General features: G+C 48.3%; 1 protein-coding gene across 2 annotated transcripts in view; it reads left to right on the top strand.

Moving 5' to 3' along the window:
* Positions 1–1,180: 1,180 nt before the first annotated feature.
* The window catches only part of PNLDC1 (PARN like, ribonuclease domain containing 1), a 51,661-nt gene continuing 40,279 nt past the window's right edge, over positions 1,181–12,562 (top strand). The window contains exons 1-7 of one of the 2 annotated variants that reach the window (XM_029575437.1): positions 1,181–1,526; positions 4,212–4,269; positions 4,533–4,606; positions 5,329–5,362; positions 5,496–5,619; positions 10,667–10,755; positions 11,746–11,846. In XM_029575437.1, the coding sequence (XP_029431297.1) occupies positions 1,451–1,526; positions 4,212–4,269; positions 4,533–4,606; positions 5,329–5,362; positions 5,496–5,619; positions 10,667–10,755; positions 11,746–11,846 (556 nt within the window). In that variant the 5' untranslated portion in view covers positions 1,181–1,450. Of the gene's footprint in view, positions 1,527–4,211; positions 4,270–4,532; positions 4,607–5,328; positions 5,363–5,495; positions 5,620–10,666; positions 10,756–11,745; positions 11,847–12,562 lie in introns of those variants that run through there. The other variant, XM_029575438.1, reaches the window with a different exon arrangement.

A 12,562-nucleotide genomic window follows, 5' to 3' on the forward strand; every position in this document is an offset into this window, starting at 1 on the left:
GCCCTAACTTCTTTAGTCTTTCCTCATAGGGGAGTTGTTCCATTCCCCTTATCATTTTGGTTGCCTTTCTCTGTACCTTCTCCATCGCAATTATATCTTTTTTGAGATGCGGCGACCAGAATTGTACACAGTATTCAAGGTGCGGTCTCACCATGGAGCGATACAGAGGCATTATGACATTTTCCGTTTTATTCACCATTCCCTTTCTAATAATTCCCAACATTCTGTTTGCTTTTTTGACTGCTGCAGCACATTGATCCGACGATTTCAATGGGTTATCCACTATGACGCCTAGATCTCTTTCTTGGGTTGTAGCACCTAATATGGAACCCAACATTGTGTAATTATAGCATGGGTTATTTTTCCCTATATGCATCACCTTGCACTTATCCACATTAAATGGAAGGCTTGGCTCTACAAGAAGGTGTTGCTTCCTAGCTCTGTAACGCAGTGGTTTCCAACCCTATTCTCATGCCACGCCTGACGATCGGCTTACGTGGTGTAGTGGACAGGGGTTGTTTCTTCCGTCTGGGCCTCATGCTGGCGGGGCTTTGTTACCCACAAAATCTCGGAGCGCTAAGCAACTGCAGAATTTCCCGAACAGCAGCAGCAGCAGCATGGACAGGGGCACCGCTCCCCCCCCCCCCCCCCCAATCATTCTCGCCCTTACCCTCCTTCGTGCAATCGTCTTGCTGCCACCCCCGCACAATTCATCATCTACCCCTTACCCAGTGGTGACTTCTGCCAGGTCATCGGCCTGGAGCCTTTTTGCATTTGCGTCTATTCCCAATAATCCCCCCCCCCCCCCCCCCCCCCGGAATCACTCCAGCTCCCTGATCGTCCGCCTCTCCTGGAAAAAAAACCCCCCCAAACTGTCAGCAAATGGGTAACGTTAACTGCAGCCGGCAGAAGGCACCGAGCTTGTCAGTTCCACGGGAACCACACAGGATCCGGGGGGGTCTGCAGAAGCCCCGCGCGGTTCAGTCTGCGAAAGGCGGCGGCGGCGGCAGCAGCAGCAAAGACTTCCGCCCGCCCCAGCTGCCGTGCACTACTCGGGAAAGGCGCATTTGCGTCACACGAGCGTCGTGACGTCACGCAGCAGCTTTTGGAGTGGCTGTTGCTTCTTTCAATGGAGGAATGTGGGCGTGGCATGGGACCTGTACGTCTGAAAAGTGGGCAGGGTCAGCGGGGTGATCTGCTGCAGAAATGGTCAGGGGTGTGGTCTGGTTACGCGGGAGTGCTCCGCGCGTGCGTAGTAGGGCAGTGTAGTAACCGCGTGGCTAGGAAAGCTCTTGTAGTACTTTAAGCTTCTTGTTTTGGATCTTTCCCTTTTTCTCTTTATATTTGGGGGTTTTTTTCCCCCTCCCTTGCCTTTATGTTTGTATCTGGGATGTTTCTCTTTTCTGCCTTCCTTAACTATCTGCAGTTGTCTTCCTAACTCTAAAATCAAATGGATATCAGCGGCAGTCAGCTGGAGGAAGCCCTTCCAGCTCTTCAGGGGCGAATTGAGGATTGTGATTTCTTGGGTGAGGAAGAAACGTAAAGTCCTTATTCTCACTACCCCACATTATATGTGTTTGTGTACGAATTTAGCTGAAGCCGCCATAAAAGAAACAAGATCTTTTGCAGCCCTTCTCGTCTGCTCTGACATTGCCTGATCCTGGATTATGCTCTTTTCACCAGGCAGAGCAGTCCTGATTTTCTTACTCCAGGTATTAGGCATTAGACAGCCAGGACCAAATCTGGATTTGCTAATAGGTACATTAGGGTGGTGTCTAGGGTGGCAAAAATGTTGGGGGCCAGCAGGCTGGAGATTTGCTGATCTCGGTAGAGAGCAACCTTCTGTTTCATGCTGTAGCCCCCTCCCCTCATTGCAGAGAACAGGAATAAAAAATGAATTGCTCTACTCTTTTCAACCCCTGTCCACACATGAGACTTAACCTGGTTAATATAATATGGCCTTCAACTTTGGTAGTTCTCTTACATTTAACTCTCTTGTATAAGTTAATTTCTACCTTCTATCTTGCTCTCCTCATTCATTACATAGAACTGTCAATTATCTCAAGTTTATTGTTATCTCAAGTTTACTGTTATCTGTAAACACTGCTGTGATTACCTGTATCTTGCCTTCCTCATACCTTGTACAGAATTGTTATTTATCTCAAGTTTAATTATCTGTAAACATTGCTGCTATTGCATAGCGCTCTGGTGAGTTTTTGTTGAATGTAAACCGATGTGATGTTACTAAACGATTATCTGTATATAAAAGCCTCAAATAAATAAATAATAATAAATAAAAGGGGTAGGCCCAGAGCACACACAGAGAGCAAAGTAGAACTCGAGCATGCCTATGCCCATTATGGCTTCAGCCATGGGCACCATAGTGCTGCACCTCCAACCCACTGCATGGCAGGCCAGTGGTGCAGGAGGAGTGTGCTCAGTCTGCTGGACTCCTGCACCCGCAGTGCTGCTGACGGCCGCTTCCGAGCACTGGCAGGAGGCCGGAGAGAAGAGGCTATTGAGGAGGAAGAGAAGGAGCAGCAGCCAGGGACCCCTGCAGCAGAAAACACCCTATGCTCCCTAATCCAGCCCTTCTTCCTCTAATTCAGGGAAATGACAGGAAGAGCTGAGCCGGGAGCAGAGCAAAGAAGGCTGTGCCTTAGACCTGCTTTGTTGCCCCTTGTCCGGGAAGGGAAAAGGGGCAACAGTATCAATAGTGCCTAAGGACAGCAAAATCCTAAATCTGCCACTGATCGGGACTCTAGTAAGATCTCATGGTGACGTGTTTCTGATGCTTGTAGTTTTAACTAATAGCAGTTTATAAAAAATCTGTCCGAAAGTGATTTCTCTTATGTGATAGCATAGATGCGCAGCATGTGCTGTGTGGGAGAGCTTGATTTGGTGCATTTTATTTAGGGAATGTATAGAAACTGGTTCTGTGGAGGGGAGGATTGTGAATTATGCTTAGTGCTGTAAAACTAACCACCTAGCATCCTTCTCTTCTAGTGATTAGAAATTTGCTAGTAGATATGTGAGAATTTGACTCCTCTCACGTCAGGCCGATACAGTACAGTGCGCTCCGGAGTGCACTGTTAACCCGCCACTGGACGCGCATTTTCCCTTACCCCTTAGTAAGGGGCCGAAAACGCGCTTCCAATCTGCCGAACCTAATAGCGCCCGCAACATGCAAATGCATGTTGATGGCCCTATTAGGTATTCCCGCGCGATTCACAAACCAAAATGTGCAGCCAAGCCACACATTTTGCTTTCAGAAATTAGCGCCTACCCAAAGGTAGGCGCTAATTTCTTCGGGCACCGGGAAAGTGCACAGAAAAGCAGTAAAAACTGCTTTTCTGTGCACCCTCTGACTTAATATCATGGTGATATTAAGTCGGAGGTCCCGAAACTTTCCAAAAGGAAGAAAAAAAAATTTAAGTTGGCCGGCGGCTGTCAGGTCGAAAACCGGACGCTCAATTTTGCCGGCGTCCAGTTTCCGAGCCCGTGGCTGTCAGCGGGCCCGAGAACAGACGCCGGCAAAATTGAGCCTCTGCTGTCAAACCCGCTGACAGCCGCTGCTCCTTTTGCCCGTTTTTACCGCCAGGCCTCATTTAAATACAGAATTGCGTGCACAGGCGAGTGGCCTGTGCGCGTGCCGGGAGAGCGGGTGTTCGCCTGCTCTCCCGCGGACTTTACTGTATCGGCCCGATAGTCTTATGGCTAGCAGTAAGAAAAAAACCGGCTTGTTCTTTTGTGACTCGAATGGATGGGGAGTTGCATTTTATCTGTGGTAATTACTGCACTTTTACTTGCGTTTGGGAGAGAGGTTTCTGGGGTAGGATTGAAACAGGCCTAGCTTTAGTATTTTCAAAAGGGTGTGTGTCTTACATGGGTGGGAGGAGAGGGCTGGCACTCTCTTAGGCGGTTTTCAAAGAAAAGGAGGTGCCTTCTTTTTACTTTGAAAATTGTTTAATTGCCCCTAAAATGTATTGGATTGTTTATTGGAGGCCCGATGGTTGTGGAGCGTTGTCAGTTTTGGGTTTCATATACGGTTTCCTTAAGGGCACGTTGAATCTGTATCCCCAAGCTCAGGATTTCACAAGTTTTCCTGTGTTAATGTGATAACTCTGGGCTTTGATCTCTGCAGTAAATGAGGAGTCTGTGACGAGGCCTCCCTAACACTTTGCTCTTCTCTCTGTTCTTTTCCGGAGTAGCGATGGACATGGAATTCACAGGGCTCCATTCAGTGTCGCCCCTCGACCTGCAGCCCAGGTGAGGAAGTTCTTGTTTCTCCAGTGCTGCTGCTGTAATCCCTGCTGCGGTGTGTGAGAAACCTGCCAGCAGCTCCACTAAAAGAAATGTCTTCATATTTACAATATTTAAAAAGATTCAGTTGTAATAAAGGAATGGTGGAAGGGCAGGGAATCTGTGGATAGCTTGCACCTGTTGAAATCCCAGCCTCTGCCTGCAGGGGGCAGTGCGGGTGACTTCTTGAAAATATTTACTGCCTTAACAAAATGGGTTTGTGTTGACAGTCTCTTCGATTCGGCGGATGATTGGTACAGAAAGGTGAGGTCTAGTGTCCAGAAATTCACCGTGTGTCAAATTGGTGAGTCCTTCCCCCTCCCGCTCCCTGTCCCTCTCAGTCCATGAGCTGTCAAATTGCCCTCTTCCCCGGTCCATGTGCCACAGGATCCTTTCTCCTCCAGCCAGCTCTGTAAGCAGGGAGTCCCCAAAGAACGGATGGTGTAGCGACTCCTAACTTCAGTTTGCGTCTCCTTGTCGGATTCCTGAACCCTGTTGACAGTAAAGCTGAGAGTTTCCCTGGGAGCCCGGGATTTGCAGGTTCCTTGATTCCTGCTTGAAGGTCTGGTCTCTGGGGGAAGGGTTTTGGCCAGTCCTGGATTTCTGATTCTATGTGCGGTCATGGCGTCTTTTTTTTCTTTTGAGATGAGCTCTGTGGTTACTAAGAGACACAAACCCAGGACTGGACTAAATCTCCCCCCAGGCAGCCCTGGGATTCTGCCTCTTACTAAGCTGAATAAGATTTCTTGCTCACGGTTTCCATCGCCGACCTTCTCGGACCCCTCTTCTGCATGGGCGCTTTGCTACAATTTGTAAAGCAGTGGTGGGCTGCACGTCCAGTCGTGGTCTTTTGGGATGTCTGGGCTGTGTTTTGCTGGGGATTTTCCCCGAGGTTTGCCAGGACCGTGTCGCAGCTGGGTTTGTTCCTCATTTCCCGGTAGTTAAGGGCGGTAGGGACAGACGGACAGTTCTTGTATTTGTTTTATTTATTTTAAACCATTTGTAATCTCTTTGTTCTCCCCACAGGGTTGTCGATGTTTTTTAAACAGAACTCAAACCGGTGAGTTGATTTTCCTACATAAACGATGTAGACGTGGCTCTGCTGGGGCCGAGGGCCCTAGGATGCTGCGACTTCATTGTTTCTCTGTGATATGCGCCTTTGTCTGACTTTTTCTTTTCTTTTCTTGCCTCAGGTTCCTCTCCTACTCCTACAATTTCTTCCTCTTCCCCCTGACATTCGGCTGTATGGATTCTGAATTTTGTGTCCAGAGCAGCAGTGTCCAGTTCCTGAATGAGTTTGGCTTTGACTTTAATAAGGTAAAGTTTCTCTGAGTGACCGTGCATCCGCCTGCTCGTGGGCAGCGGTGGCTGTGGGGAGTTGGAGCTCTGTGGGACCCCGTGCTGCGTTGGTTATGGCGGGGCCTCTGCAAAACGGGCTTTTCAGCTCCCTCTGTGGTCAGTCATGGTTGGCGCCGGGCTGCAGATCTTAGAATGGTTTCCGTCAGGAGAGTGGTGTGTCCAGAGACACTCGGCTGATGCTTGGAGCCTTGAGCCAGGTCTTGAATCGGTGACCTCTTGCATTTAATCTTCAGGTAAAGATGACCGCCCCTCCTGACTCTGTACTGCTGTAAAAGTGCCACCAGGAGCCTCACGCTCGCTAGCTTTGAGTTTCTTTTTGTTCTGTTGGTTCTGAGTTCAAAGGTCATTTCTCTGATGGCTCTTGCTCACCTGACTAAGTCATCTTAAAGTTTTGAGATATTTTAAATTTATATGAATTCACATCATGGCTGCACCGAGGAATTCTGTTCAGAATCCATTGGCCATCTAGCTGCCTTGCTGTCTTTTATGGCCTTCAGTCTCTTCCGTTTATAGTACAGCAGTGATTGAGAGAGAAGAGTAACCGTGAGGTGGCACTGTTCCCTGTACGTACCAGGATCAGTCCAGACTGCTGGGTTATGCCTCCCCTCCAGCAGATGGAGTCAGAGAAAAGCTGAAAAGCACCCCCTAGATATACCGGTGTGCCACCTGCAATCCCTCAGTATCTCTCTGACTCCAGCAGATTGAGAGGCATAACCTGCAGTCCTGACCCTTGAAAGCAGTGCAGTGCATTCCCAGTACGTACCCAGATCAGTCCAGACCCTGGGTTTTGCCTCCCTGCCAGCAGATGGAGACAGAAAGTTTCACTGCCACTGTACATAACCCCGTGTGCCACCTGCAGTCCCTCAGTATTTCTCTATCTCCAGCAGATGGTAGAGGGTATAAAACCTGCAGTCTGGAGAGAGAGAAAAAAACAAGATACAATTTCTGGATCCTCTCAGGGGGTTGTGAGGTCCTGGTGGGGCCATCCCCCCTGGTTTGAGATGCTCAAGCAGGGGCTGGTGACCCTTCTGATAGCTCGGTCCGGAGATCCGTGGGGTGGACATCTGGTGGTCCAGATCCCTCATCCCCATGAGAACGGTGAACCTGCTGGCAGTTCTGCATTGCAAGCCCAGTGGAGCAGGGAAATATCCCTTTTATACGGGTTGTCCTGGGCTGGGTTGATGAAGTTTGGCGAAAGGAGACAGACATAGCCAGTAGTTTGGCTTCTTTCTGATCTGCCGTGCGGCCTGCGCTCCTGGATCCTGAACCTCCGCACCAAAGGTTTTAATTTGCTTATGCGCCAAGCTTGTTTAGCAGATGAGACAGCAGGAGTTGCTGGCTCTCAACCCCCAATCTCCAAGGATGCTCGGCCGGTCAAGAGGCCTGAGCTGTTGAGAAGCTCTTCAGGCCTTTCATTTTCAGTGCTGGATGTTGAACAGATCTGGGCCTAAATGCGCTGAAGGCGCAGGCAGGCTTTGCTTAGCTGTGCAGTAGGCCGCGGCAGCAGTTCCTTTCCCATGAACGTAGGCGAATGCATGCATTCTCACCGCGTGGCGGTTGCATGCACGGGTTCCTGTACGCGTAAGGCTGCGGCCTAGACAAGCACGTATTTTACGCAGTTCTTTGTGCGCGTACGAACACGGCCTATACAAGCGCATATTCGTGTCCTTGTGCGCTTACAATCGTGACCCAGCCTTGAGTGCATATTTGCGCGTGTCCTGGAGAGGTGCTCGCGTACACCCAGGTGGTGTTGGTGTGCATGCAGGAGGCCGCCTAGAGCCGAAGTTCAGGAGAGCGAGACGCCGGGGACGGACAGTTCCAAGCCCCTCGCTATCTGTGAGGCTCGCTGTCTGATAGCAGTTCAGCTTTCACTCTGTGTCAGCGCTCAAAGCAATTTGACTACTACAGCTTTTGCCCATGTTGGGGCATCCCCTCAGCCTATGGCGTCTCTGGAGGGGGTGGTCCGTTATCCTCCCTTGTTCCCGAGAGAGGTTGGGCCTCTGGACTCCAGTAGAGACCCATCCTCCTCCTCCTCCTGGGAATGCTTCCAGGGCCTGCAGACCTTTCTGCACGAGTGCCCAGTGAAGGCAAAGCAACCTCGTATGTAGGGATCGCATGCTCGGGCCTCCCATTTGTCAGTCACGGAGGACAAATGCCGCAGGGAGGCTGTCCCTGGTAATGTTCAAGGAGATGTGGATCATGAGACGTTGGCGGGTTCCAATGGGGAATTGGCGTTCTCACTTCTAGAAGAGAGAGAAATTGCTGGTGATTGAGAGCAGCTGCAGACTCTACTCAGATTTTATTCTTTTTTTCACAGAGATGTCTTGGTGAGTCTGGCTCAGACCCTGAACACTCTTAATGTGGCCGGAGGTCGATCTTAAGTTAACCATCCTGTTTATTTCCCCCCCCCCCCCCCGTATTCAAGTAAAGAGATATTGGATTTAAAGAAGGTAAATGCGGCTCAAGGTTCCCCGTTTCTGCATGGAAACTCTTGAGGTTCGTCATAGCGGCAGAATGCAAGGGGAGCGTTCCTGGCATCTCTCGCCTTGACAGAGGCGAGAGGCACATAGCCCTCAGGCCGGAGCACCAGACATTCCTTAGGTTCCTGGCCCTAAGGGAACACTTCCAGTTTCAAGCCCTTCCCGTCGGCTGGCGATGGCTCCGTGTACCTTCACCTGGGTGATGATGGTGGGGGTGACTGCCTTGCAAAAGGAGAGGGTGTGTTGGCGCATCCGTGTCGGGACGATTGGCTCATTCGTGCAAAATCAAATGACTTCTGTCGAAAATCGGTACAAAAGATACCGATGTGCTTGAAGTCTCTAGGATGGGTGGTGAGCCTAGCAACGAGTTTGTTTTTAATATTTAAATTTTTATTGTGGAAAAGCAGCAAATGAAGTGCATCTATAATCAGAACAATCCAAAACCCACAGTTCCATGAGTTCTTCTCCCTTCCTCAGTCCCCTATTCCCCCAAAGACAGCATCATCCTATGTTGAATATTCTTTCGTATTACATCACCTAGAGTAGTTAAACTTAACTGTGAATTATTTATTACTGTACAAAATTGTATCTCATTATTATATCACCCCGGCCTCACTTACTTTCCTTCCTCTGAGCCCCAAGCATTCCCCATCATCCTCTTGCTTCTGAGAGGAGACGACTGAGATGGAGGTGATATTACGAAGCTGTTATTTCTACCTTATTGCAAGCTAGGAGACCCTCTACATCGTTGATATAAGTGTGAATCTGGAGGATCTTCAAGTCCTGGCCTGTTGTTGTTGATGGAGTGCAACTTCAGCCTGTTCAGGTTATGGAATTGCATAGTTTGGCTTTCTACAGAAAGGGACTGGCCTTTAACTCTCTAAAAGTTCAGGTAGTGACATTAGGTTGTCTCTGGGGTAAGGTGCAAGGGTATTCTCTGTCTGCACGTCCAGATGTTACACGGTTCCTTCGGGGAGCTAAGAACTTGTATCCTCGGGTGCGGAACACTTATCTGTCTTGGAATCTGAATTTAGTCCTTAGAGGATTGTGTGAGGCTTGGTTTGAATCACTAAAGAGAACAATGGTTAAGGACTTGACTCTTTAAAATGGGTTTCTTGGTGGCAGTTTGTTCAGCCAGGAGAATTTTGGAGCTCCAGGCACTGCCGTGTCAAGATCCCTTTCTACAGATGTCTGATTCAGGGGTATCTTTATGCATGGTGCCTTCTTTTTGGCCTGAGGTGGTCTCTGTGTTCCATCTTAGACAGCTTTTCTGGATTTGGATTCCTGTTTGCCTCACGCAGGGGGAGCTTAGGCTCTTAGATGGCAGGCATGCATTATTGATGTATCTAAAGGTCACTTATGATTTCTGTGTTTGTTTGTTTATTATTGCTTATATTCTGCCCCTTCACCACTTGTAGATCGGATCACTTCTTTGTACCGTGGAGTAGTCCAAGTAAGGCGTCTAAGGCTACAATTGTGCAGTGGCCGATTGAAGCGATCAAACAGACTTTTGGGGTTTGGGGGCGCACTTGACACGTTCTCAGGCAACTTCTTGGGCTGAGTCACAACAGGTATTGCCGCATGAAGTTTGCTGAGCGGCTACTAGGAAGTCGTTGCCCACTTTTGCTAGGCGTTATCGCTGGTTGTCAGGGTTCCGGCTCCCATGTGATTTGAGTGTTCTAGGAGTGGAACTCTCCTGGTCCCACCTGAGTTAAGGGGGAGCGTAGGCACATCCCAGGAGTCTGGATTGATCGGAAAATTGGTTCTTACCTGCTAATTTTTGTTCCTGTAGTACCACAGAGCAGCCTAGAGACCTGCCCATTTACTGGGGGGGATAGTCCGCCGCTCGTGCTGTTACTTTGTATATAGTGCGGAGTTGTTGGGTTTTCAATGCCAATCGTTTATGTTAAATTTGGGAAATGAGTTTTCTATTGTCTGGGCAACTTCACCTTCTTCCAGCTCTTTGGAGGAGAGTAAGTTTGCTTAGCAATTTATGATTGTTGCTGTCGGCTTGGGTACAGGTCAAATACTGAGGGACTGCAGGCGGCAGACTGGGTTATGTACAGTGTCAGTGAAACTTTCTCTGTCTCCATCTGCTGGTGGGGAGGAAAAACACAGGAGTCTGGACTGATCTGTGCTACTACAGGAACGAAAATTAGCAGGAGTAGCCTAGTGGTTAGAGCAGCGGGCTATGATCCGGGGAGACCGGTGTTAAGTCCTGCTGTCGGTCCTCGTGACCTTGGGCGTCATTTTACCCTCCGTTGCCTCAGGTACAAAAACTTAGATTGTGAGCCCTCTGGGGACGGGGAAATACCTACAGTGCCTGAATGTAATCTTCTTTGAAGCGCCAAAAATGGAATATAAAAATCTAAACAATCACAAACTCTGGAGGTCATAGGTTTGTCCCTTCCTTTCTGTTCTGGGATGTGGAAGGCTTGTGTCTCATCCTTCTGTTTTTACTCGTTCATCAGTTCCCCCTCTCTCTACGCATGTCTTACCCTTTCTCTTCCTTTGTCTTGGGGCAGTTCCTGAAGAACGGCATACCATACCTGAATGAGGAGCAGGAGCAGAGGTTGTGGCGGGAGCTCCTGGCTGGAAAGGGGTACACCCACAGGTAAGGGAGAGCAGTGACGGTTTGTGGCTTCATTGTCGATCCCTGCTTGCCCTGCCAAGGCAGGAGAACTTCGCAAGCACCGTGCTGGGACATCACCCGTTAAAGTGCAGTTCGATGCTTCCATGTGCATATAACGCAGTATTCACAACCAGCGTCTCTGCGTGGCTGGCATGGCTTCCCCTTTATTCTAACTTAAATACATAACATTAGCAGCCACAGTTTTTATTGTTAATAAATGTTACAATGGTCATAACTTGGCAGCTTTGTTAAAGACCTCAGATGAATCTCTAGCGAAACTATCGACTTGAATGGTCTCTTTGGTGCTCAAGCCTGATAGACTCTGGTTACTTCAGCTTTTCTTTAGCCATCCTGAGGAGTTATTTTTAAAGCTGACGATTAGGGCTTTCCCCAATGTATCCAGAGCTGCTCAGAAAAAAAATGAAGGCAGTTTTTACTGCTAAAGCCTGAAGTTATTCAACTTGGGGCATTATTTATATGGAAATGTTGTATAAAATACAAAAACGTTTCCTAGTCAACTGATTTTCTTTTCAAGTGATAAAGCTGGACAGGGAAGGATAAGCGTAAGACCCTTAGTGTACAACATGCCTTTTGTAACTGTGATATGAAGAGAGAGTCCCTGTTGCATTGCGTTTCTGCAGTCTTATTCATTTTCTGCAGTTGTGATATTGACCCCCCCTTGTACTGTGGACTGCTCTATGAGTTGGGGATATTAATATTGATCTTAGTCTTTATGGCTTAACTCAAGTTGAGAGAGAGAATTTTTCTTAAAGATGTTTATTTAAATGCTTATTACATTAAAAAAAGAAAAAAAAGAGGCCCCAGTGGGCCAGGCTGTGTGCCCTGGGTGGGGCTTACGTTTCCTGCAGTGGGGTCCACATAGGGCAGGTTTTATTACTGTGATAATGCCCACCCTTCCAATGAGTCCTTAGGGTGATTAATTCCTGCTTTTCTTCTTTATTCTTCCTGCAGTACTTTACACAAGGACAAATTGAAAGAGGTGATCAACGATGTGACTTGTTGGGAGGCAACAGCACGTGAGGGCGACTCCATGAGCCTGTACAACCTCAAAGGTAAGACTTTTCAGCACGCTGGGCTCATTTCATCTTATGCCCCCTTCAGGGGTGAGGGGCCTTCCCAGCATGCCCTGCTCTCACATCCTGTGCCCCCTTCAGGGGTGGGGAGCATAAGAACATAAGAAAATGCCATACTGGGTCAGACCAAGGGTCCATCAAGCCCAGCATCCTGTTTCCAACAGAGACCAAACCAGGCCACAAGAACCTGGCAAGTACCCAAAAACTAAGTCTATTCCATGTAACCATTGCTAATGGCAGTGGCTATTCTCTAAGTGAACTTAATAGCAGGTAATGGACTTCTCCTCCAAGAACTTATCCAATCCTTTTTTAAACACAGCTATACTAACTGCACTAACCACATCCTCTGGTAACAAATTCCAGAGTTTAATTGTGCGTTGAGTGAAAAAGAACTTTCTCTGATTAGTTTTAAATGTGCCCCATGCTAACTTCATGGAGTGCCCCCTAGTCTTTCTATTGTCCGAAAGAGTAAATAATCGATTCACATCTACCCGTTCTAGACCTCTCATGATTTTAAACACCTCTATCATATCCCCCCTCAGTCGTCTCTTCTCCAAGCTGAAAAGTCCTAACCTCTTTAGTCTTTCCTCATAGGGGAGCTGTTCCATTCCCCTTATCATTTTGGTTGCCCTTCTCTATATGTTCTCCAGTCTCACAAGGTCCTCCTGCAATTTATCACAATCTGCTTGTGATTT

Source organism: Rhinatrema bivittatum, chromosome 13 (genome assembly GCF_901001135.1).
Source record: "Rhinatrema bivittatum chromosome 13, aRhiBiv1.1, whole genome shotgun sequence".
In the NCBI taxonomy this organism is placed as follows: domain Eukaryota; kingdom Metazoa; phylum Chordata; class Amphibia; order Gymnophiona; family Rhinatrematidae; genus Rhinatrema; species Rhinatrema bivittatum.